We start from the raw sequence: 25,602 nt of genomic DNA, 5'->3' as shown, positions 1-25,602 counted from the left end.
AAATTAACAATTCAACATAAAAAAGCATCTTAAATAATAATGATAAAAAGAAATTTTGTATGAATTTCAATCAAATTTGTTTTTATTCAACTTAAGAAATCACTTCATTAATGAAAGAAGTCGGGTTCACAACATATCCCGATCTTGAAACGAAACAACATGTTTTTTTGATGCCCTAAACGGGGGGGTCGCCAGCAAAAAAAAAGATGTCAAAATTTATCCCAAAAATTTAAAAAAAATCGAAGAAAGTGCATCCCAGGGATTATAAAATTTAAGTTTTCACATCTCTAACACATGACTGTCAGTTTGTTGTATTCTCACCATTCAATGAAGTCGCTAAAGAGAAAGAAAATCCATTACGTATAAGATTTCAAATCTCTGAACCAAGTGATGATTTCAAGAATGTTTTCAATTATGATGCAATGCTTCCGAGGAAAAATGAATTTTCAAAGATTGTAACACCTGGCATTTGGAATAGAAAGCAAGCTATATTATATTCAAACTTAAGTAAGGGAGTTGAAAATGAGTTCATTGGTCATACAAGAACTTCACCACTTCCTAACCCTAAATACTATAAATTAACTGGCTTCAATCGTGAGTTTTGGATAGACATGTTCTCCACTCATGACCATAACTGCCCAGTGTTCTTACCTCCAGACCATAAGGACTGTCTCTACATTGAAGCACAACTCTTAAACTCTACCATCGCAGTATTGTAAATGACCACATGGGCTTCGCCCTTGCCGCTAGCGGCTTATTTTTATCACGAATGACCTCATTGCTGACAAAAATAAATGACCTCAGAACTTCAACTTACGAATAAAGCTTGTTTTAGTCGTTATTGAGAAGTTAAACTTCTCTTCAAAGCAAGGTTGACATGATTACATAAGTCAAATCCAATCTCTTGACCGTCATAAAGTGCTTTGTAAAGTTTCATTAAACTGAACTCAGAGTCTTTGTCATATGTTCCAACAGGTATGTGAATGTTCTTATCTTCATTGTAATAGCATTGTATAGCTTCAGGAAACATTTCATTTGCTGTTAAAGCAAGGACGTCTTGTTTGACACCTTTACAACGTGCATGGAATGCAACTTCATTTAAATCGTTAGTGAGTAAGTCAATGTAGGTCTTCTTTCCACAAAATATTGACTTGTATGCTAAACTTTGTTTTCCAGGTGTTATTTCTGCGAAGTCAGAATGGAACTGACCTAATGTTTTAACAATAAGTTCTCTACCGTATCTCTTCTTAAACTCTGCTGCAAGCTTTGGAATGTCTTCATTGAAAATATGCATGCTATCACAGTCCTGGTAAAATATTTGAAGACCCATGTCCTCAGCAGTACAGAATACTTCACACATTATTCTCTTCGACATAGACAGAATGTTAACACCAAGTGGACAGAAGTTAAAGTGTCTGCAAATGCTTTTCGTTAGCTTGAAAATAGTTTTATCTGAACCATCCAAACCTTCGAACTTCACTACATGGTTGTAGTTTCTGATGGCATATCTTATAGCATCTTTGTCATCTACTATGGTTATTTTTGACTCAATAGGAGATAGAATCGTTTTGCCATAAATACTGTTCAGAATGAGCTTTATATTTTCTTGCAAAGGATTTCCTTCTTTCTTATACTTTAACCTTAACTCAAACAACTTCTTTACTTCATCTCTTATTCTAATATCTCTGTTTCCATCGTAATAGTATCCTTGCAACACTTCACATTTGACACCTTGATATTTTATGAGGTCTTGTAATGTTATATGGTCAACATACATTAAACAGCAAGTGTTTGAACTTCTGGGAACGTTAAGTTCTGGATTTAGTTCAGGGTCACAAACTATTAAAGGAAAGTGTCTATGTATTCCAATCTCTGTTATCTTAATGAGAACAAAGAAGCCAGACATAAACTTTTCACCAATGGGTTCCTTTTGGTCGTCATCGAATAAATGTCTCATGAGATACTCTGTGCTTAGCATCTCATCCTTCATAACCTTTGGAATTCCTTCTAAAGTATAAAGTCTTGCTATAGCTGATGGATATAATGAAACAGCGTCGAAGTCAGCAATGAGTTTCTTTTCGCTCTTTTGTTTCATGTTATCTGACAACATACATCTTCCACCTTGAATGCATCTCGAAATAAATTCTCTTGGTTTATTTGAGAGGTCATATAAATTTCCATTCGGGAAGTACACTCTGTTCTCAAATAATTTGTTAGCAATTGAACAAATACTAACGTAGTCATAAACGTTTAAATCAAATTCTTTTAATATGTCATTGCGGAACTTAACAAAACCTTCTCTTAAAATTCTTACATCTTGTTTGCAATAAAATGAGCTATATTTTTCTAAATCGAAATGGTTTTCATCTATTCTGCAACCTTTGATGGAATCTATGTTTTTCATAAATGTATCTGCATCCTGGACAAACTTACATGCTTCAGAAATGACACCAGTTCTGTTGTCATTTGCTAACAAAGTACTGCTGTAGTAGTTATATGGAAATACTTCTTTCGGTCCTGTTTGTAAGTTAAACATAGCAGGAAATAGTTTAAGCTTCTTATTTATAACACTGTAAGAGTCTTTTATAATAATTGCCCGTCCTTTATATAAACCAGTTATTTGCATTGTTCGTGAACCTTTAATGATGGGAGTTCCTTTCACTTCTGTCATGTGTCTTAAGATGAAGTTTATATCATAGCTGAGGTTATGGAAATATATTAAACTCTTGTCAGGAAGTCGCTCCAAAAATTATGTTGCACAGTTTTGACCCCATATGCTTTCACTCACTGAACCATCTTCACTGTCGTAACAGATGTTAAAAGCTTTATGAAAGCCGTTTGTGCTACACTCAAAGTCAGCAAAGAAAACATGCTCAGGAATGAACTTACATTTAGCTTTATTTACTTCTTTTGACTCTGCTTTCTTCTTCAGTTGTACACAATACTTTGGAGCATATGTCAAATCTTTAAATGGTGCAAGGTTCTGTTTATATAAGTCAGTCGTATATGTGAAAAGTTCTCCATAAGAAATAGGTTCGAAATATTTGCACTCCCACAATGTTTTCATAACATCCCATAGCGGTGTAGTTCTATCCATGCGAACTACATATTTATCTTCTCTCTTTGTATAAATCTTCATCTGTTTCTCAATGTTCATTCCACCACACTCCTTCAAGATTTCTATATAGTTGCGAATGAAATATGTTGTCATTGGTAATCTTTCATTTAGCATGTAGTGGTCTTCAACAAGAAGTAAGTCAATAGTTCGAACAGTTTCACATTCTTTTGGTATATATCTCTTTATTTCATTATGTCTTGAGTCATTGAAATAACCAATGGTAACATTAAATGCTATACCAGTTGCGTCAGAAATTTCTTGTACTTTACTTTGAGGAAAGTCTCTAACACGAATGACTTCTCTCATGTGGTCAATAGTTTCTTCATTTACTCCAGCCTGAATGCAAGCATAAACGAAGCAGTTATCTTCTGTCATAAGTGTTGCAGTTCTTTTGTTCAGTTCATTGAAGATTTGGTAGCGTTCAAGATTTATAGGTAATGTGCAAAGATACTTCCAGAACTGACCGCTTCTCTTCTTATAAAACTTCTTTCACCATTATCTTTCCAAAAGCTTTCTATAAGTGCTGGGTTTCCTGTTTGCTTAAGAGCTTCCAAAATGGCTTTCTGGTCATTTGTCAGTGTGCTTTCATCTCTATAAGGTCTCTTTTTTGGTTTGCCTTTCTTTACATCTGACATCGTTAAGCCTTCATATTCAGTTAAATCATACATCTTTATTTCAGTAAGATTCTTTATGTTTGTCAAGAAGAAGTCATAGTGCATTTCAACAATACCTGCAGCATTTGCTTCTATCTCTGATATAAAGTTCTCCTTCAAGAGCTGATGTAGTAATGTTCCAATATTATTGAGGTTTAACGTAGAACATTCATACTTTCCACCAAGTTTATAACATACCATCCATCTCTGTTGTGAGTTTATTTTAATTTTCTCTAAGAGTCTCATGAAAACCTTACCGAAATGTTTGTGTAAGTAGTCTCTGTTTGGTTCATCTAAAGCTTCGATGTTAAAGTCAATGAGTCTATTGCCTGACTTCACATTTCTCTTCCTATTCTCTTCATCTTTCTTTAACCATCTCTCACCTTCTTTTGGTTTGTCGTCAATGGAACGAATGACATCGTTAGCTTTGCGAACTTGTTCTATAGCACTTTTAAACATCTCTCTTCTCTGTTGTTTCAGTGTGTCGTCTCTTCTTCTTGTTTCACCAACGTTTGCATTTGTTATGTCAAACATTTCTCTTCTTACTTCATGAGGTACTGAACGTCTATGATATAAGTCAATAGCAACGTCATTTAAAGGAAATGCTCTTGCATGGACTTCGTCCTCGCCGCGTTGCGGCTTTATGAACTCATGAATTTCTATCATAACTTATTGCACCATTATAGTCATTGAGGATGTCAGCGAGTGCTTTTTTGTTTGTTGCGTAATGCTTTGCAACATCTATATTAGCTTTCTGTAAGAAGTTTTTATTTCCAAGTGTTCAAACTTAGACAACTTCCGATACATCTTTAGTAGGAAATAAAAAAATATTTTTTTGAAAAAATTAGATTAGATTTTTTAAAGTTATTTTTCAAAATAATTTAATATTTTATTTTAATGAAACACATGCAAGATTTGCAAGTTCTTTTCATACAATGCTCTCGCTACTGCCATCAAGAATGAGTTCAATAATGCTTCAAATGTTAATGTTATCTTTAACAAGAAGTTTGTGAAAGAATCTAAGTTTGGTCAGTATGTCAGACCATTAGCTATCGTCATTGACCGCAAACGTTATACTTCACAAGAGTTAGCAGTAGTTTTGGAAACAAAAAGAGTTTCTTCGTGAATGTCAAAGATACTCATTATACTGTCATAAAGAACTCTAACATTGACTTCTTCAGTATTGCTTTAAATCTTTCCGAACAGAAAGAATATAAGAAGGGTGAAACAAATGTGAAATATTATCCTTCATCTCTGAAGACAATAACGAACAAAGATGTTATACAGAAATTCTTACCAAAGGTTGAAGAAGCTTCTATTGACATTGACGAAGAAAGTGAAATGGTTGAAGAAATAGACCCTGAAGCTTTATAAGAAAATTTATTTTTGAATAACTGATGGTGTCACCACGTCACCATGTGTCACCAGGTTAATTAACTTCTCTTAAAATTACTGACAACATGACATTTTGACATCACAGCAGGATTAATGCAAAAATAAATTCCAATCATACTTTATAAAGCTTCATTTACAGGTATTTCATCGTCAGTAAATGAATCCTCATTATCGTTTGGTTCAACCTGTTTATATAATCCTTTCATTTCTTCTTTCAAAACATAACACCATGTTTGTTTACCATCTATTCTTCTTTGTTTCCTATCACATTTATCCTTAATGCTCATTTGGAAATTCTTGTCTTTCATGTCTGATGGTTTGCAGAATAGAGCATTTTTACACGTCATACCTGCACACAATTCATCATAATGTGTATTTATCCATTCATCTAAAGGATTTGTTGATAATTCTATTAAATCTTGTTTGGCTTCAGTCATCGGTATGATTCGTACATTAAATGATGAAAGGTCATATTGCATAAAATACGTCAGTAAATTATCATAAAATTCCTTAGTGCATGAATCCATCAAATTCTTGAAGTAATCAAATTGACCCTTGAATTTACCATTAACTCTTAAAACTACGTATCTTCTGTCTCCAACTTCAATTTTGACAGGGTAGACGTTATTAGTTACCAAAATGAAATTGGCAACATTCTGAGCAGTTCTTCTTGGTTGATTCTTTTCATTAATTCTAATCTCATTATCCGTAATAATTGATTTCAAAGCGTTGAAGTTTGCGAGTCTATCTTCACCTACATTCTTGAGTTCATTAAGTACAAGAAACATTTTATTCTCAACTACTGAATTGAAATTACCCGTTAGCTCACTTATTTCGGTAATGTTTTTACATGAATAACCGGCGAGAAGTTCAGAAATAATGTCTGTAAATCTGTTTTTACCTGTTCCCTGAAGTCCTTTCAAAATAATTGCTGTTTCATTCTTGATTCCAGGATGTTGAATCATTGATGCAATCCAGCCGAGAAGGTATTTATACACTTCATCATTATTATCACAAATGGCTTCTTTAATGAAATTCATAAACATCTCAATTTTTGAGTAATCAGGCTTTTCGAGAATGTTGTATTTATAACCCTGAAACGTTGAGAAAACATCTGGGGAATCAGATTTAAAGCAAACACCCTTAACGGTTAATGAGGATAATTGATTTAGTAGTACGTCCCATGCTGTTATGGTTTTACCTTCTTCTTTAAATAATTTAATCATTTTGAGTGACTCTTTCATGTTTGATTGAAGAACGAATGATATATGATTCATTTTGTCGTGTATGTTGTAATCTTTCTGAATGAAGTATTTGTTTCCACAATCTACAAAACGGATTACACGTGATAAATCCTCAATTACTTCAGAACTGTTTTTATACTGATGATTTTCAGCCTTGCGTCTAATATCTGTTATCAAAAACTAGTCATCAAGTTTTATATCAAATGTTATTTTTGGCTTACGTAATAAAGGTAAAACGTATTCATCATAATATTCCTTTTGATATAGTTTTAGAATCTTCACCAAAACAAATGGAGAAGTCATTAAATGTGCATATCTACTACGTGCTTTTTCAAAATTACTTTTTGCATTTTCAGTTAAATTGCAGAAGTTATAAACGTTATCGTATGCTTCATTAATTAAATGATTAGGTAACGAATTAATTGCTTGAAACAGTGTGAATAATGTAACTTCTTTTTCTAAATTCATGTTTCCACCGTCATTATGTACTTCAAAATCACTGATGCCATCAACTATGCTCTGGGCAAGTTTATCGTCAATGTTTACATCTTTGTTTTCATTCATGATAGTCTTTATTTCTTCGTTCTTCTGTTCAACTCTTACCTTAATATTCAAATCATTTAATATATCATTCACTGTTCTGGTTAATGTTGAATCGTAACTTCCACGAATGAATGAGTATGTATTGATTGGTTCTGTTGCATTCTTGCGAACTCTTGAATCAGCCATAACTACTAAAGAACGCTTTGAATCATCCATAGAAGTCATTATATCAATATCATAATCATTGCAAGAATAGCATTTAATCATTCTGTTCGAAACTGAATAGAAGAAATTAGTGTTACAATAAATGTGAAGACCTCCTGAAGCGGTTTTAACGATAACATCTTTATCCGAAAGTTTTGATAAAATATCTTTTCTAACTGTTTCTTTAAGTTCATCATTGTATGATTTATTGATATCAACATCTATAATCGTTAAATTTGGAATTTTATTTACTAATAAAGCCATAGCAGTTTTCCTTCCTCTTCCTCCATCATGTTTGAGGTAGTTATGTAAATCAATCTTGTTTTCACCAATTCTTTCGTTGAGGGTTTTAGTTTCTGTCACAACTAATTCCTCAGCTAATGAATCAATAACTTTTTCATCAGAAACAATATAGTTGCTGTTGTTGTTTGTTGCTGTCATTTATATAGGAATAAAAAAATAAAAATAATTTTAAAACTAACTTTATTTTTGGGCTGCATCAAATTTCCAGTGATGTTGTCAAAATGTCATGTTGTCATCATTTTTTAAAGAAGTTAATTAACCTGGTGACATGGTGACGTGGTGACACTGAAAACATTCATGAAAACATTTACGAAACATTAACGTAAACATAAACGATAAAATATATTTCCGGGAATGTTGTCAAAATGTCATGTTGTCATCATTTTTTAAAGAAGTTAATTAACCTGGTGACATGGTGACGTGGTGACACCTAAAAACCATTAACGATAAAATATATTTTTGGTCGTTTATGACAAAAATAAATGGTTCATTTACTCACAATATTTTTGTACAAAACGACCCCAAACTTTTAACTTCTTTTCTGCAGCTTCTAATGCTATCTTAGCGAGTTCATATTCTCTAAATTCTCTCTTTAAATCTTCTTGTTCCCATTGGTCTAGTTCGTATGGAGAATCTCTATAACCATAACATATCTCACGTTCATGTTCTTTCATATGAGATAAAATTTTATAAAAAAAATAAAATTAGCTTAGATTTTTTTCATTCTTCCTCTTTGAAGTTGTCGAAATATTCTGTTATTTTTTCCTTCAGTAATGTTAAGTCTTCTTTGAATGTAAGTATTGTACAACCTTTGATGTCATAGTGTGTTTGAGGAAGAGTATTTTTGACAATTTCCTTTATTTGTTCATTCGGTGTCATTGAAATCGGTAAGTTTTCACGATAGAACCAGTTTCTGTCAGATTTATATATCTTAGCTAAGTCATAAAAGCTCTTGTTGTTTCTTCTGACTAAATGTAACATAACCATATCTTTATCTTCTTCTTTCTCCAACTCTTCAGTATATATCATATACTTATAACTCTTTTCCTTTCCTTTTGGTACTGAACGCGGTATTCTTTTCTGTATGCTTTTGTCTTTGGATTCAATGACTTCATCTTTTGCTTGAAGTTTCTTTTCCAACTCTCCACGTTCTGCTTTATATAGTTCATCTAACATCATGAAAATATAACAAGCATAACGAGGTGAAGCCCACATTGCTACAGCGTTTACTAAAAGTCTATGAACATAATAACCTTTCAAACCAGGAGCCAAATTCTTGCGATTTTCGTACGGAATCTCTTCCCTCGGTTTTCCGAGGGAAGCAATCATATGAGGAAATTCTTCTAAAAGTTCTTTTGTCTGTTGGTTTTCAAACCAATGATATGCTTGCTTTGTAGAACGAAGAGCATTCATTATACTTTGCATTTGGTACATATCGTCTTTGACTGAACGAATGAGACGTAACTGTTTGTTATACTGTATGTACTCGTATTCTTCATTTATAGCTTCATGGACTATAACTGTTGTTGTGTTCTCTGATGTTGACATTACTGTCTTTACATACAAAATAAAAAGTTAGAAAAAAATAAAACTAGCGTTATTTTTTCTATCTTGAGAAAATACATGAAAATTCATAAATTTAGGTCATGGGCTATGCCCCGCCGCTTTGCGTCTTTATGTTAAAATAAATGGTACCATTAATGATATCATGACTGTTCTCGTTCATGTCTGATTTACATCTAATGAAAAAGTTTAGAAGAATTTTCTTATTCTTTCTGGCATATTTTTGTCTTTCCAGTACTCCCGCTCTAATGGTCCCAGATGTGTTGGCTTCGACTCTCTCAAGTTCTTAGATGGTATAACATCTTCAACGCCTCCTTCATATCTTACTTTATAAGTGTCATCGTTTGTGTTATAGCCAAGTATTTCAATAACCACTCCTCGCTTTGCTTCGTCAATGGTTTCAGCAAGTTTGCCATTACTACTTTCGACTAATTTATGTCGAGGGTAAAATGCAATGGAGTCGTCAGCAGCTTTTATAAGATATCCATTACCTTGCGTAGAGTCTACGATATAATAATTTCGACTTAACCTTAAACGTTTCTTTGTCAACGGTTTGTCGTCAAGAACTACACGAACTTTTGTACCAGGAATGAGGGTAAATTGTGTTGAATTTCTGATATTTTGTGTTTGGCTTCGTTTCTTTTGTATATACTTTTCTTCTTGTTGTTGTGTCATTGAATTTGGTGTATGTCCTGTTGTAGAATGTGTTGAGGAATTATATACTTCAAGAAAATGTTTCATTGTTTCTTCGGTAAAGTCTCGCTCTTGATTTAAATCTCTGAGAGTCCTTATGAAGCGGTTTATGATACCGAGTATGTTATGGTTATGGTCTTCAGTAGTGTAGTGAGTTATGTTATGCTTAATGAGAAAATCTGTGATTTCATTACTGAGGTATGCACTGTCTTGGTCTGATGTTAAAGTACTTGGGCTATGTTCTGCTAAGAACGTCTGCAAAACTCTTAAAACTTCACGAGTTCCTTTATTTTTCATTGGATATGCATATGCTTTACGAGTGTTAACATTAATGAAGATGAGGAATGGTTTATGTCCTCCTTTTCTGCTTTGAATGAGAGTGTCAAATTGGTATGCGTCAGGAGTGTTGGAGTAAATTGGTAAAAAGTAGTCGTAAGGGTTTATTTTTGTTTGATGTACAACATTTTTGTCAAAGAACTTTTTCACTTCAGCTCTGTTAGTAGTCATGTGATTTTATCCCAAGCATATGGGGATTCTAAATTTTTGTCCCTATCGTTATCCCAATTGAATTTTTTTTTGGAATTTAAAATTTTTTTTTCTCCATGTAAACTTAAATTTTAATTTTTACCACTAAAATGCAATATTTCAACAAATTAATGAGTAATAATATTTTAATTTATAATAAATATTATAAATCTCCTCAATTTAATGTAATTATTGTATTAATTTTTGTTGAAAATATAAAATCTTCAAGTAAATGATGTGAATTTAATATTTTTAGAATGTTGTTTAATTGTACTATATTATGCATGTAAAATTTTGTTACAATACATTTTATATGGGATCCCCATTGCCCAATTGAGAGAAAATTGAGAGGTGGGATTGGGCTAGCCCAATTCAAAATATCCCAGGTGGAAATAAAAAAATTAACAATTCAACATAAAAAAGCATCTTAAATAATAATGATAAAAAGAAATTTTGTATGAATTTCAATCAAATTTGTTTTTATTCAACTTAAGAAATCACTTCATTAATGAAAGAAGTCGGGTTCACAACATATCCCGATCTTGAAACGAAACAACATGTTTTTTTGATGCCCTAAACGGGGGGGTCGCCAGCAAAAAAAAAGATGTCAAAATTTATCCCAAAAATTTAAAAAAAATCGAAGAAAGTGCATCCCAGGGATTATAAAATTTAAGTTTTCACATCTCTACTGTTAGTAAATCCCCAACTTTTTGCTGCTTCATTGAACTTCTTAAATGACCTCCATGGATGTTGTTCGAATACTTCTTTCAAGCTCATTTATGTAAAGTTAAAGATTTCATTGAACACGGTACCATGCGAATACAGTCACAAATGGTGGCATATAATCTGCACCCGAGCCTGTTGGATTTGTTGTGAAAGTGTGTGAATGATTTCCTGTGGTTCCACAGAAAATACCTGCGTTTGAATCTACTGGGTCAGTTGAAATATCATTTCTATTCATTCCCTGTCTATCCGAACCCGCTGCAAGATTTGTATAACCTCTTTTTGTTATTGAATGTGAATGATTACCTGTTGTGTTTGTAGTTCCTGTATGAGTGTGCGGTGGAAGGTTTGCTTCTTTAATTTTCTTCGAACCTCCTGTTTGCTTTGAATATCTAGCACAGTATAAGAATTTGTCTACAATCTGCTTCCACGTACCAAAACCTAAAACACTTGCTGGATTTGTTGAGTTCATTGACGTATAAATAGAGCCTATAGGATATAATGTTTGAAGTATTTCTGTCTTTAATGTTTGAAGCTCTGTTTTGTCTGCTTTCTTATCTAACATTGTTGGTAGTTCATATGCTTCAAAGTTTCTGGCATGATCTTCGATATTCCTGCAACTGTTATCTAAATTGTTAAGAGTATCTTTTACGCTTGTACTTGGATTTTCTAATGGTGCACTTGAACCAAGGGTATAGTTCAATATTATGTCGTCTGCTCTAACAGTAGTGAAGGATTTATGTGTATGGTTCTTGTCAGCTTTATTATCATATAAATCTTGAGCAGTGAATTTAACATTATTTTCATCGTCCATGACATAAACATTTTTACAGCTAATTTCTTTCTTCGTTGTTATGTTTTCATTTGAAGTTAAACCTTGTGGAAAGTTAGGAGGTTTATAATATAATGCAGCCGCGTGCGACGTGACTCCGCCCTCCCCACCAGTTCCGCCAACCGTTCCTTCAATACTTTCTATAGCAACAGTTGAGAAGGAGTTATGTGTATGATTTTTGTCTGCTTTCTTATCTAACATTGCTGGTAGTTCATGTGTTTCAAAGTTTCTGACATGACCTTCAATGTTCATACATTTACTATTTAAGGAGTTTAGTGTATCTTTTACGCTTGTACTTGGATTCTCTAAAGGTGCACTTGAACCAAGGGTATAGTTCAATATTATGTCGTCTGCTCTAACAGTAGTGAAGGATTCATGTGTATGGTTCTTGTCAGCTTTACTATTTAATGTAGCTTGAAGTTCATTTATATCGGAGATATTGTGTTTATGAGATTTCAAAACTTTGTTCGTTGCGTCAAGTTCATCTTTGTCAGCTTTACTTTTAATAGCATCTTCAAAAGTTATTTTTGCCTTAACTCTTAATGTAAATCTTGGTTCAACTAATACACCGTTAACAAAGAAGTATGAAGCATAAATTTCATTGTTATAACCAAATGCTTCTGGTGCTTTACCTGTGTCATACTGTACAGTACAGTGTATGTCATAACCTTTAGCACGAATGAATTTATATCTTCTTTCATTAACATCTTCAGTGCTTATTTGTTCATCCTGTGTTAAATATCCATGGTAGTCCGTTATAATCTGTTCGTCTGAACTTATATAATGAACATGGTTTTTATCTGCTTTTTCGGCTAATTTCTCTTCTATCTCATTTATTTCAAGTTCATGCCTACCACCACCTCCCGAAGAAGTATTTTTCTTCAGCTCTTGAAGAACGTCCACTTCGCCATCTTTGGTGTCAATAATGAGACTTTGAGTTAAAACCTTTCCTGTCTTAATGGATGTTTGTAAAACTTCTTCTTCACCGTGTTCGGGGTCATGGTCGTCATCATATCTTGTGAAATCAGAGATGTTGTCATACATTAAGCATATCTGTCTCAAAAGTTCTGCTATTTGAAACTGGAACGAAAGATATACAGAACTTTCATCATCTCCTAAAGTCAAGTCTGCTTTCTTAAGTATTTCTTGAATGTATGCAATGAGAACAGAGTACCTTGGAAAATATTCGAACAATATTTCATTAGCTGTTGGTTTTGGTGGTTCTTCTGGAGTTTCTGTTGTTTCAGTTCCTTCTGTAGGTTCTGTTGGAGTTTCTGCATCTCTTGACTTCAATGCTCTTGCTCTCAAAGACCTAAATGTTAGAGCACCAGGTTTTACAAAGGACTTTATAAATGCTTTAATAGTTCCTGGTAAGTTATTGTTAGCATTAAGTAAGTTCCTTATGCTTCCATCATGTACGTCCATAGCACTATGTAAAAAATCTATACTTTTCTTGTAGTCAGCAATAGACTGACTGTGATTTTTTAAAGATTTGTCAATACCTTTAAGCCAATCTTCATGCATGTCTGATACTGAGCCAAGAATATCATTTGCTTCCTTTAGTGTATTTTGTGCTTCTCGTAAAGTATCCAATCCCGTACGTGCATTGTTTGCTATACGTCTTACAGTATCTATTTGACTCCTTGTTTCTTGCATCCAACCAGATAAAGTTTTAATAGTATCCGAACCATTTGAAATGAAGTTCAAAGCATTTTTAACGTCATCTAAAACTTCTTCACCAAGTACTGCCCATATCTTTCCGATTTGGTATTGAAGAACTCCATATGAAGCAGCTGTTAAACCAGTATTTATAAGGTTCCATATCCATGATTTAGCAGTTTTTCCATCCTTTCCATCTTCACCATCCAAACCGTTCTCGCCTTGAGGTCCTTGTATTCCTTGTATTCCTTGTATTCCTTGTGGTCCTTGAGGTCCGGTGTCACCCTTCTCTCCTTTCAGTTCATCTTTATGTTCGTTATAATATTCTAATGTCATAAGGTGTACATCATTACTGCTACCAGCAACGCCGAGAATTTGTTTCTCATTCATGACTAAATTCTTTAGGCATTTAATGTTGTCGTCAAACCGAAAGCTCTTTAACAATTCAATGAGAACATTTAATACTTTCACTAATGAGGCATCTACTGTAGAATTTATATATTGCACCGTTCCATCATTTATGATGGGAACCTTGCTTGTTGTAATGAATGGGTCATAAGTGTTAAAAGTATCGAAATCAATGACTTTTTTAGTTTTTCCATCGTCAATGACTAAATCATTGCCTTCAATGGTTAAAGTTGAGCTTTCGTTTACTAGTTCATGTGCTCTTCTTGCTTCATTTGTTTCATACGCATATGCAGCAATAGTCATATTTTAATGAGAATAAAATGTTGTTCTATTTGCAAAGTACAGACCCAAACGAATACGGGACAGTAAAGCTACAAACAAACTTAGGTCTTCAGAATGAAGCGCTTGCTTTCAGAGTTGTTGACTTCAATACTATCGCAACGTTTGTCATAACAGATGAAACAGATTTCATAGAGATTGAAATAGATGACAAAAGAAGTGTTATAACATTTCCTAATAGAGCTGGGTATAGAATAGATAAAATTGCTGGAGTCATAGATACTCTCATAAATGAAGAAACTATTGACAACATAGATGTCGAACTCTCTTCTGAGGGAACATTGAAGTTCAGCAGCGAGAAAGAGTTTAAGATACCAAGAATGAGTCATAGAGTACAACTTCTTTTGGGTGCATACCATATGACATTTCCTTTGAAAAGTGTTGACAAAACGATTGAGATGAAATCTGTTCCATACGTATGTTATGGTAATTGTTTGTACATTGAGTCAAAAATAGCTAATGTCACAGGTATTTCAGGAGTTAATAGTAAAGGTTCAGTAGAATATAAGTCTTTCTGTTATGCAGTCAATTCAATGTTCATTCCAAACGTTCCTGTCATAGCAACTCATTTAGGTAAATGGGTTCGCATTAGTCCTCATAATTTGAAAGACATGCAATTCAGACTTGTTGACTTTCAAGGAGAGCCTGTAGAACTGAAGGCACCAGTGCGAATGACTGTTGAAGTTGACTTTTTAGAAAATATTAAATGCAACAGCTTACAAGAGAACTCAGAGCTAAAAATATAAAGTATGAATGTTATGTATTAGGTCATGAACTTTGGTTGTTGCTGTTTGATGAAACAAATGAGTTAGTTATGTCAGTCAAGAGAACAGAAAAATATTGTGTTAGTGAAAACTGCACCAAGTCAATAAGATTAGGTTACATTATGAAGATGAATTCAATACTGTTGAAGAAGTTTTGGATAGATATTACAAATTGTTAACTTGAAAAATTTTTTGACTAACGGCGCAAAGCGCCAAGATGGGCTCAAAGAGCCTCCTGACTGTTTTAATTTACTAAAACATATTTAAACAAATTTATAGTAAGTAGATAGTTTTGTATACTCGTTTGAATATTTATACTTAAACTCAACTCCTGGAGTACCTGGTATTTCAATGATGCGGATGTTACCTATTTTCATGAATAGTGGAGTTTGACCACAGCATTCGATTTCAGGGTCGAGATAGTCAATGACACATTGTTTCCCTGTTATTCGTGAGATAACATTTTCAAGGTCCTCCTTTGTTAGAATTATTTGGTTCTTACTTATAAGATTTGTCAAAAGCTTCTTATCGTCTTTGAGTAAAATTGTTTGGTATAACTGAAGAAGGTAATGGTCTACGTTATCTGAAGGATTTGTTTGAACATTTGTGTAAGGGTTGTCGTTGGCTTCTCTTGAAAGAACTTGGTCCAGTGGTGGATACTCTAACTTAACATCTGATGTAGCGTTAGCGTTTGAAGCTGTGTTTAAATTCACCGACTTAAGATCTGGTTCTTTTTCTTTCAAACACTCCGAACTATAGTTCTTTATGACAATATTGTTTGTCGTTCGTGAGTCAACATTTGATGTTGGTTCAATTGGAACATTAACGGCACCAGCTAAGATGGATTTGCTTCTCATTTCATATAGAATAAAAACCTTTTATATGTATGAAATGAACAATATACTCGACAAGGGTTTGAATGTAAAGCTAACGAATGAAAATATTGTTGAATTCACTGAGACAGGAGCTGTGTATAAAGATGTAGAACTACTGAACAAAAGAGCAAAGGGAAGAAGCAGGAATATGAACAAAGGGTGGAAGCCTATAAAAATTTATGTCAATGATGGCTCAGGAGGTTCAAACATAAAGTATGCAGAAAGTTATAGAGTTTATGCTCTCAAAGGTGAAAAGCCTTCATTTAAGAACAGCTATTCTAACGCATATCCTCAAAAGCTAACGGATGGGGAAGTGGATGATATGAATGACAGCAAAAATATTAACAGAAATGGCGACAGAGATGCATGGAATTTGTTTACCATCAGTCAATTGAAGGTTAAACTTTAAAACAATGTTGGTCGTTCCCATGGAATATTTTTGACTTTAATGGTATTAGTCATGATATGAATCTCAAGGTATGAACGAGGAGAGATGAGAGACTTATATGCTTCCCAAATTTCTTCAAAAGGTAATGTTATACCTGACTGTTTCCAAATGAGTTCAATATCATAGCGTGAGAAACCTTGAAAGATAACGAAGTCAGTTATGAGACGTTTTATGTTTAAAGCTAAAAACCTCCATGTTTGCATAAGTATTGCTACAGTTAAGTGGTAATGTCTGACTTTAGTAATGATGTTAGCTAATGGTGAGTCAGGCTTTGACACTAAACCTTTTCCGGCGAAGTCGTCACAAACGAGCAGAGTGTTTGAAGGATACTTTTTGAAGGGGTATTTTGAAAGTTTTGATAGAATGTAGTTTGTAAGTCGTTTCATATCGTAAACTCCTGAGTATTGACGTAAGTGGTGTTTGTCAATAATTCTTTCCATCTCCTCAGAAGTCTTTTGCATTCCTGACTGTATGAACTCTACGATGGCATAATATTTCCTCTTACGTCGAATGTAACGTTGAAGAAATTCAATGAGTTCACTGTCTGGAACTTTAACGACAGAGGCTTGAACTTTTGACATAAATGTTTTCGCTGTTGAATCCATAGAGTCTGAAGTTGCTGATATAATGATTTGGTCATAGTAAGAGTCGTTTCCTAAACGCTCTGTTATGAGTATATGACGAATGAGGTTAAATGTCTTACCTGAACCCATCTTTCCACAATAGAAATACACACCATTTGAACAGAATTCATAATCTTTGCTGAAAGGAAGAATAAGAGAAGAGTTAAGTTTGTCTGTAGTTTCATTCATGTCTTCATCTACATCATGTATTAAATGCTTCATTTTATCTCCATTAAAAATGCAAGTCAGAAATATTCAGAACATAGCACCGAGTCTAACTGACAAGAGTATAAAGATATACTATGAACATGTTATGATGAAACCAACCAAAATTCAAGAAAGTCAGTATACTTATGAATATCCAAGACACTGGGTAGAGTATGTAGGAGGTGAGAAAGCTATTGAAATCAGACAGGTTCGAAGTATTCCAGCAGGAAGAACAATATTATTGAAGAACTTTAATGTTTTGAGATATAATGATGAAACAAAGAAGCAAGATAGTTTCCCTGTTGCTGTGTATGTGAACTTAGATACAGGAGATGACATGAAAGTTTTTATTACAAAGCTTCAAACGGTAGTGAGAGAACAACTGACTTCGGAAGGGCATCCATTACCTTCAGAAGTTACCATAGCATATAATTTTGAAACAAACTCAATAGATTTTAAAGTCATCTCTGCAAAGAAGTCAGGATTTACATTTAATGAAGCAGATGTATATTCGAATGAAAACTTCAAAGCTATTGCATGGTTAGATAATGACGATTGCTTTAAGAAAATATTTAAATACAGTGACTCAACGATGTCAATAGATGACCTTCGTGGAATGTTACCATCGACGTTTACAGTAGAAGGTTCAGCAGGATTGCTTACAAGATTGTCAATTGGTGGCATTTGGTCTCGTGAGAACATTGTTATAAAATCCAGTATAAGTGAATTTGCTGAAGAATCTATATTATGTCTTTCAAACTATATGTATTCGCCGCCGAAGCATTATAGTATAACAAACTTTGTCAGTAAGTTTAACATAAGACTTGTCGAACCTTCTTCAATGAAAGATGTTGTGCTACCTAAAGATGGAAAGGATGGACTCATTATTGAAATGATTTTAATTGCATATTAAATGAGCTTGTTCTTGAAGGTCATTCATGATGAAATAACTGTTGTAGAAGATGTTAGCAATTGTTCAGACATTTTGAAGCGTATAGATGATATAAGAAATAAGTTAGATAGACCGCAAAGCGGTGAGGGCGAGGCCCATGAGAACGCTTATGTTTCATTGACTTTCTCCAGTAACGAGAACTTTTATGAGATAATATTGAAGAGAGATGATTTTAATATGGGGTAAATGGTAGCTTGGGCAGCTTTAGGCGCAATGGGAACAAAAGCATTAGCATTTGGAGCAAAAGCACTTGGAGCTTATGACGCAGTAAATAAAATGAGTGGAGGAAGGGTTTCGAAGACATTAGATGCAAATAAAGGGAAGATTGGAGGCTGGGTTGTAAAGAAGTTAAGATTAAATAAAATAGGGCTCATAAATAAAGCATCCAATTTGGTTGCGACTGAGTCAGAAAATGCTTTAGGAAAGGACGATGAGTTTGCAAAACACGCAAAAGACTTTAATGACCAGATGAAAGGTGAAACAATGCATTTAAATAGAGTCGATGGAACTAAAGAAAATGTTTCTTCTCCACCAGTAGTTCTTCCGTATGGTCCCTATGGAATGTATGGAAACCCTTACGAAAGACCATTTGACCCATTGACTGGTGGAAGTAACTGGTATCATTACGGCCGAAGAAGAAAGACAGTCAAGTTGGAGACAGACGTGAAGAAAGCAACTAAAAAGAAACCAAGGAAGAGAGTTATAAAGCAATGAATTCAACAGGGTGAAAAAAGAGGTGAAAAAAGAGGTGAGATTTCACCACTTCACCTAAATTTATTTTTGCGCTATGTTTTCATACGTGTGAGGGTGGTGATATCATTAATTTTTAAGTTTATTTTTAAGTTTATTTTTATTTTATTTTTATAAATGACGAAAACTATTGAGATAACAAACTACAACGGTCATGAGTTCAAGAACTTGTTCTTCGTTCCTCGTGAAAATACATTCTATCAGATACGAGGGAGAAAGGGTAAAGTTAGTTTGAGCGTTTATGAAGGAATGAAGAATGGAAAGTTTATACAAGCATACGATACAAACGGTAAGCGTGTTTCATTAGCTTTGTCAAAACTTACATACATTTATTTTGACAGTGATTTTGACCTATATGAAGAAGAAAGTGAGTCAGAAGATTATGAGCTGTTATATGAAGCACAGCAATGGGAGGAGTTGCAATACTTTTGTAAGTGAGAACGTTTATTTTTACATTAGTGAAGTCGTTTGTGAAAACATTAGTGAATTCGTTAGTGAAGTCGTTAGTGTTGTAAAATATACGTTAACGGTTTTGTAAAGTGTCAAATTCACATATAATGGGTAAGGAGGCGCGCAGTGCCGCCGTACCCTTGATATGTATACTAACTATAATAGATTCAAAAGTTCCAGCAAAATAAAAGTTTAAATATATTTTTTTATTCGAATATAAATGAGAAGACGTTTCACTAGTCAAAAGAACACTAACGCAAAAGCAGAGATTACGGTTGGTTATAACGTAAATGATGATAAATCACGAATTATTCAAAATGTTAAAGTTAATGTTAGCCCCGAATTAACAAGGTCAGCAACTCAACCAAATTTATTAACTCGTGACTTACCGAAAAAGGAGGAGGAGCAAAATAAAGAAGATGGAGACCCAATCATTTTATCTGAACCTGGTAAAGAACCTGTTGAAATTCCCACTTATCCAACATACCCCCCACCTCTTTCATCAAACATCGAGAACCCATATAAAATAGACATTAATTCTGAATTAATGAAAATTTACCGTGATATAATAATTAATAATTATGATTCAATAATAAATTTAATTGATCAATCTGGTTTAATTATTTTACCTTATGAATCATTAATTCACATTATCGCCATTCTTTGTGATGTTCAAGATTCAGACGTTAAGATTCAATTTTTCATAGATGATGAGGTTTCATGCTGCGGAACAGTTGCAAAAATAAATCCTATAAAGGATATTAGCACAATTAAGATATCAAAGAACGGAACAACAACTGAACTTCATTTAACATATAATGATATTTATAATAAAATAGTTGATGAATATAAAATATCACTTGAAAAATTCTTTGTTAAGGCTATTTAATATTCAAGCATTAACATTATCGAATAATAATCCTTTGAATCATAATCAATAATAATTGACCTTTCACCAGTTTCTATCGTTTGTTTTATTTCTTTTTGTTCCCCACTATCCGGATCGGTCATTGTAATTGTTTTTGTTATAGTATCAGCTTTATCTTTAACTTCAATTTTTTCCATCGGGATATTTAAACCAAAATTCCAAAAATTCGATATTGTCAATCTGTTCATATTTTAATCTATCAATTACATTTTTAATACCATCTGAAAATCTTATGAAATGGTCATTATATGGGTTTGATTGAACTAAATTTGAATGAACTGAAATATAACCTGTTGATGAATATGACATTGACTCATATTTTCTGAAAACACTAAAATTTATAACATGAATGAATTTCTTATTCGTTGAATTTATGAATTCTTGAGGTAATCTTATTCTAGTTTTATTTATCACTGGAAAATAACGCTTTACCATATTTTTAATCGTAATAAAAATGTCAATTATCAATATTATTTCGAATAATAACTGTGAATTAAATTTAACAGTTAGCGGAATTTATAATGTTACTCTCGTTTCTGTGAGTGGTAAATTTAATCCCATTCTTTTAGACCCTTCAGATTATATATCATTTATTAAAGATGACCTTGAAAAAACGTATGATATGTATATAAATAATGTGATAGCGAAATGGGATATTAACATGATTTTAAGTTATTTAAATGAATCATTTATCGTATGGTATGAAGAAAATTTTAAATCAAAACCCGATAAACTTTTTGAACTTGATGAAATAAATAACCTTATTAAATTCCCGCTGAAAATTAAATTTTGTACTCCTCATCTTCGTTCATTGTTGGGGATATTAAATTTTGAAAAAGATGTTGGGGATGTTTTGTATTCTGACACTGGTTCCAATTTCATTTTAATCAAATGTGATAAAGTTAATACCCCAATGAGATTTTCACATCAAACATTAGACCCTAACTCTTACCCATCAATACAAAACATTTTATCCATCAACTTAAACACATTTTCTTTATCATATCCGTTTCAATTATCCGGGAATTCATTTATTCTTCATTCAAAAGATTTATCAAATATTAAATTTAGAATAACTGACCTATTTGATTGTGATTTAGAATTTATGAATGAAATATTATGGCAATTTCAAATAGAGAAAATAGCCGATGAGATAACGGATTAAATATTTATTTTTAAATCATAATAAATGATTAAACAACAACAACTTAAGGCGCAAAGCGCCCAGGTCCTTCAGACCATTACATACGACATATATGCATATAATTCAAAGACGGCAGAACAAACGCAAAGGTTGAAATATGGAGATTTGGAGATAGTATTGAAAAATGACCATTTCGAATTCGTTTGCAAAGGTGGTGCAGTGATATCAAATATAAAAGAAATTTTATTTATGAATTCAAAAATTAAAGGAATAACGGATGATATAACATCAATTCCACCAGAAGAACAGAGATATTACGCATTAAATGCATTTCCTAAAGTTTTGAAGATTGGAAGATTTAATTTAAATGAGGAATTCATAGAAGGTTTCCTAAATGACATAATGAAGAGGGTGGATAAGGAATATGTGGATAGTGAGTTAAATAAGAAGGCAAATTTGGTTTATGTTGATGAAAAAGATAATGAAATTAAAGAAAAGGTTGAATGGTATCATGAATGGACATTTGAGACTTTTAAAGTTAAAGCTGATACAGAATGGGTTTCAGGATGTTTAGATCTTAATTAATGGATGAACTGCAGAAATAATGTTTACGTTAATGTTTACGTTAATGTTTACGTTAATGGTTTTTAGGTTATTCAATAATTAATTATTTTTGAAGAACTGAAGGTGTCACTATGTCACCATGTCACCAGGTTAATTAACTTCTTTTAAAAATGATGACAACACATCCGGGACCATTAGAGCGGGAGTACTGGAAAGATAAAAACATGCCAGAAAGAATAAGAAAATTCTTCTAAACTTTTTCGTTGGATGTAAATCAGACATGAACGAGAACAGTCATGATATCATTAATGGTACCATTTATTTTAACATAAAGACGCAAAGCGGCGGGGCATAGCCCATGACCCAAAAATAATGTTTATGTTAGCATGTTAGATCTAACACGTTTTCTAACCACTTTTCTAACATGGTCTAAAACTCTCGAAAATCATGAATTTTTGACATTTCCTTATGAAAGAAAAATAACGCTAATTTTTTTCTAAGAAAAATTTTTATCTTGTATGTAAAGATATGATTTCAACAATAGGTTCTACAACACTTCAAACAACAACTTCACCAAACTCTTTAGTTATGAATCCAACATCTATGTTAGTAGAGATGAAAAGCTTCATTCCTTCTTCATATATAGGGTGTCCAAAGGTGTGTTTAGCACAAACCTGAATACTGCGAATAGAAATAAACAAGTTACATATATATAAAGTTTATTTAAATATAATCACCATTGGATTCAATCACGCGTTCGCAGCGATCGATCCAGGCTTGAAAGATACGCTTTAAATCATCATGAGAAAATTGCTCAAATTGCTCTCTTACAAAATTTTCAAGATCATCTGGACTCGCGAATTCGCGTCCTTCAGCTCTCTTTTTTAGCGTGCCGAATAAATAAAAGTCAGAGGGTGCAATATCAGGTGAATAAATTGGGTTTGGAACAACTTTGACATTGTTTTCCACCAAGTAATTCATTACCTTATGACTTTTGTGAACTCTTGAATTATCAAAATGAATTGCAAACTTTTGTTTTTGTTGTTTGGATTTCTCAAACTCATCAGAATTGATAATTTGAGTAAGAACATTGTCAATTAGATACTGAGCATTCATCGTATTAGGTTTTTGAAGAATATCAATTGCGATGATGCCATTCACGCCCCAAAAAACCGACAACATCATCATTGGTGTGTCAATTTTTTTCTTCGGGAATGTTTGCAGATTTTCATCCTTCGGGATCCACATGATTTTGGCTTCTGTTGCATATTGAAACCAAGACTCGTCCCCTGTTACTAAAAAGCGAAACTTCTTGGATTGATACGCACGCAATATAGAGAGGAGCTCTTCGAAGATTGGACTCTAGATTTTTTTTGAACTGAATTAAGGTTGTGCGGAACCCAACGTGTATACGCTAGTTTGTAGTTCAAATAATTGTGCAGATAATAACTGACTGTTGTACGTGGTATCTTTGTCATCTCCTCTATCCTTCTGAGTGATGCTCTTGGGTCTTCATCTAGCGCTTGAAGAATTGCTTTGATTTTTCTTTGATCCGGCGATTTTTTGTCAATTTTTATGATGGGCGCCTTTTTGTTCATGAAGTGATACATCCTAACATGATACGTTACAGTGGAATAGCTAGGAGCATCCATACCGAAGCATTTTACCAATGTCTCGTAGATTTTTTTACAGTCTTTGCATTTTTTTGCAAGAGCGAGGATGTTTTCTTTATGATTCATTAAAAAAATGAAAAAAATCCCGCCAAAATTTCCCGCGAAACCGCCTCTTGTCTCAAAATTCATTTTATATCCCGGCATGGCGCCAAAATACAACATACTCATCATATACATATATTCATATTTTTTATTATATATTTATAATCAGCATATATCTCCTTTAATAGTCTCATATAGAGCGCTGTGCTAAACGCACCTTTGGACACCCTATACTTTTGAGACAGAAATACAAAGAATTAAGCAAGAACTTTTAACAAGTAATTTAGACTGTAGTGCGAAAGATGAAACAAATGAACAGTATCTTTATGACATGCAGGACATTATTGACCATTTACCCAAATTGCCTGAAATCCAACAACAAAAGCTCACTATTCATGAATTCGATGAAATAGAAGTGAAACCAACTGACTCAGTAGAAATAAAGAAGTTCATACGTAAAGTAAACTATGAGTTTCTAGGATATCATTGCAACCATAAAGTTATGGACAAAGATTGCGACATGGTATATAAGAACATCTCTGACATATATAAATCTGGGGAGTTTAAGACATACGACAACTTTGTTTCATTAGTTGCTGAATGTGTATGGCAGATAAGAGATAAAGATAAAAGATGTAAAATATGGAATGGACAAATAAAACCAACAACTTTTGAGTTAAAGAAAACCATTGACGCCTTAGTTGTTCTAGCAGGTCAAATTTCAATGTATAACGCAAAAATGAATCCGCAATGTTCAAAATGTAAAGCAGCAATAAGGAAATATAACTACTCCGTCAAAGAGATAGAACGTATGCGAAACGACTATGCTGACTTAAAGAAAGAAGTAGAGAAACCAGCCGAAGATAAAATGGACATGTTAGCATTTCTGAACAAAAACTATCCAACAGCTGACGATTTCCTATTATCTGATGTCAAGAAGAAGTATAAAGAAACCTTCGGCATAGTTAAAATTTTTGATATTCTTCGTGAAGAAATAGAAGCTACAAAACTGTTTAAAGTCATGAACCATCGCAACATATACCATGTAAAACGCTTGTAAATAGTTATGTTAGAAAAGTGGTTAGAAAACGTGTTAGATCTAACATGCTAACATAAACATTATTTTTTCTATCTTAAGGAAATTCACGAACAAATCTAATGGTGAAACATTCACAAAAGGCACTTATAACGGTATTGAAGTCTTACGTAGAGACAAGGATGGTTACATTAATGCAACAAATATGTGTCAGCAGTTTAGGAAAGACTTTAGAAAGTTGTTGGAAAATAAGTCCTGGGAAGAGTATTATAAGGCATTTTGTGAAGAATATAGCAACAGTCCGAATTCCGGCGGTTGCTTTTTATACAAAATTCATGCAGGAATTCCTGATGAAATCAAACAAGTTAGAGGAACGTATGTAGACCCAAGACTTATAAACTATATAGCAATGTGGGCTTCTCCAAAATATTGCATAGCAGTTGGAAAAATTATGGACTCCATAGACAAGAAAGTTCATGAGAAATTAGATGAAGAAGAACTTGAAGATACAGTAGAGAATGCTAAACCTTTGTTCGAACAAGAAGTTAAAAATGCGCGAAAAACAATTAGAACATGAACGTGAGTTATGTTATGGTTATAGAGATTCTCCATTCGAACTAGACCAATGGGAACAAGAAAATTTAAAGAGAGAATTTAGAGAATATGAACTCGCTAAGATAGCATTAGAAGCTGCAGAAAAGAAGTTAAAAGCTTGGGGTCGTTTTGTACAAAAATATTGTGAGTAAATGAACCATTTATTTTTGTCATAAAGACGCAACGTGGCGGGGCATAGCCCATGACCCAAAAATATATTTTATCGTTAAGTGACTCAAAGAGTCCGGAGACAAAGTCTCATGTTTTTAGGTTATTCAATAATTAATTATTTTTGAAGAACTGAAGGTGTCACCACGTCACCATGTCACCAGGTTAATTAACTTCTTTTA

The 25,602-nt window shown here is 33.2% G+C and overlaps 12 protein-coding genes and 5 pseudogenes across 17 annotated transcripts, besides 6 other annotated features; 7 read left to right on the top strand and 10 right to left on the bottom strand.

Annotated features, from left to right (window-relative positions):
- Positions 1-19,429: part of a mobile genetic element that runs on past the window's edge.
- Positions 801-2,671, bottom strand: TVAGG3_0270680 (annotated as a pseudogene). Its single transcript has one exon. A coding segment is annotated over exon 1 (1,871 nt).
- On the bottom strand, positions 2,750-4,230 carry TVAGG3_0270670 (annotated as a pseudogene). The gene has a single exon. A coding segment is annotated over exon 1 (1,481 nt).
- On the bottom strand, positions 5,286-6,410 carry TVAGG3_0270660 (uncharacterized protein; the record flags this gene model as incomplete). Its single annotated transcript, XM_051228611.1, has 1 exon — positions 5,286-6,410. The coding sequence occupies one exon, from the start codon at positions 6,408-6,410 to the stop codon at positions 5,286-5,288; it is 1,125 nt and encodes a 374-aa protein (XP_051098341.1).
- Positions 6,591-7,598, bottom strand: TVAGG3_0270650 (Prim-pol domain family; the record flags this gene model as incomplete). The annotated part of the gene is made up of 1 exon (XM_051228610.1): positions 6,591-7,598. The coding sequence occupies one exon, from the start codon at positions 7,596-7,598 to the stop codon at positions 6,591-6,593; it is 1,008 nt and encodes a 335-aa protein (XP_051098340.1).
- TVAGG3_0270640 lies at positions 8,170-9,008 on the bottom strand (annotated as a pseudogene). The gene has a single exon. A coding segment is annotated over exon 1 (839 nt).
- On the bottom strand, positions 9,213-10,223 carry TVAGG3_0270630 (integrase core domain containing protein family; the record flags this gene model as incomplete). The annotated part of the gene is made up of 1 exon (XM_051228609.1): positions 9,213-10,223. One exon carries the CDS (start codon positions 10,221-10,223, stop codon positions 9,213-9,215), a length of 1,011 nt encoding a protein of 336 aa, XP_051098339.1.
- On the bottom strand, positions 11,038-13,719 carry TVAGG3_0270620 (keratin-associated protein family; the record flags this gene model as incomplete). The annotated part of the gene is made up of 1 exon (XM_001299610.2): positions 11,038-13,719. A coding segment is annotated over one exon (2,682 nt), but the record flags the coding sequence as incomplete, so codon positions are not given.
- On the bottom strand, positions 15,361-15,823 carry TVAGG3_0270610 (uncharacterized protein; the record flags this gene model as incomplete). The annotated part of the gene is made up of 1 exon (XM_051228608.1): positions 15,361-15,823. A coding segment is annotated over one exon (463 nt), but the record flags the coding sequence as incomplete, so codon positions are not given.
- TVAGG3_0270600 (uncharacterized protein) lies at positions 15,849-16,250 on the top strand (the record flags this gene model as incomplete). The annotated part of the gene is made up of 1 exon (XM_051228607.1): positions 15,849-16,250. The coding sequence occupies one exon, from the start codon at positions 15,849-15,851 to the stop codon at positions 16,248-16,250; it is 402 nt and encodes a 133-aa protein (XP_051098337.1).
- On the bottom strand, positions 16,554-17,101 carry TVAGG3_0270590 (uncharacterized protein; the record flags this gene model as incomplete). Its single annotated transcript, XM_051228606.1, has 1 exon — positions 16,554-17,101. A coding segment is annotated over one exon (548 nt), but the record flags the coding sequence as incomplete, so codon positions are not given.
- On the top strand, positions 17,226-17,822 carry TVAGG3_0270580 (uncharacterized protein; the record flags this gene model as incomplete). Its single annotated transcript, XM_051228605.1, has 1 exon — positions 17,226-17,822. A coding segment is annotated over one exon (597 nt), but the record flags the coding sequence as incomplete, so codon positions are not given.
- On the top strand, positions 18,258-18,785 carry TVAGG3_0270570 (protein of unknown function, DUF4107 family; the record flags this gene model as incomplete). Its single annotated transcript, XM_051228604.1, has 1 exon — positions 18,258-18,785. The coding sequence occupies one exon, from the start codon at positions 18,258-18,260 to the stop codon at positions 18,783-18,785; it is 528 nt and encodes a 175-aa protein (XP_051098334.1).
- On the top strand, positions 18,939-19,259 carry TVAGG3_0270560 (uncharacterized protein; the record flags this gene model as incomplete). The annotated part of the gene is made up of 1 exon (XM_051228603.1): positions 18,939-19,259. One exon carries the CDS (start codon positions 18,939-18,941, stop codon positions 19,257-19,259), a length of 321 nt encoding a protein of 106 aa, XP_051098333.1.
- Positions 19,260-19,429: a terminal%2Cinverted (terminal inverted repeat of Maverick-1B transposon ID:TVAGG3_0270550).
- Positions 19,430-19,800: 371 nt separating this feature from the next.
- Positions 19,801-25,602: part of a mobile genetic element that runs on past the window's edge.
- Positions 21,389-21,928, top strand: TVAGG3_0270540 (uncharacterized protein; the record flags this gene model as incomplete). Its single annotated transcript, XM_051228602.1, has 1 exon — positions 21,389-21,928. One exon carries the CDS (start codon positions 21,389-21,391, stop codon positions 21,926-21,928), a length of 540 nt encoding a protein of 179 aa, XP_051098332.1.
- Positions 22,551-22,578: a terminal%2Cinverted (terminal inverted repeat of Mariner transposon ID:TVAGG3_0270520).
- Positions 22,551-23,853: a mobile genetic element.
- Positions 22,631-23,757, bottom strand: TVAGG3_0270530 (annotated as a pseudogene). Its single transcript has one exon. A coding segment is annotated over exon 1 (1,127 nt).
- Positions 23,826-23,853: a terminal%2Cinverted (terminal inverted repeat of Mariner transposon ID:TVAGG3_0270520).
- Positions 24,764-25,169, top strand: TVAGG3_0270510 (annotated as a pseudogene). Its single transcript has one exon. A coding segment is annotated over exon 1 (406 nt).
- On the top strand, positions 25,210-25,404 carry TVAGG3_0270500 (uncharacterized protein; the record flags this gene model as incomplete). The annotated part of the gene is made up of 1 exon (XM_051228601.1): positions 25,210-25,404. One exon carries the CDS (start codon positions 25,210-25,212, stop codon positions 25,402-25,404), a length of 195 nt encoding a protein of 64 aa, XP_051098331.1.

The sequence above is a fragment of the Trichomonas vaginalis genome, chromosome V (genome assembly GCF_026262505.1).
Source record: "Trichomonas vaginalis G3 chromosome V, whole genome shotgun sequence".
In the NCBI taxonomy this organism is placed as follows: Eukaryota; Parabasalia; order Trichomonadida; family Trichomonadidae; genus Trichomonas; species Trichomonas vaginalis.
This window is presented reverse-complemented; position numbering and strand designations above follow the sequence as displayed.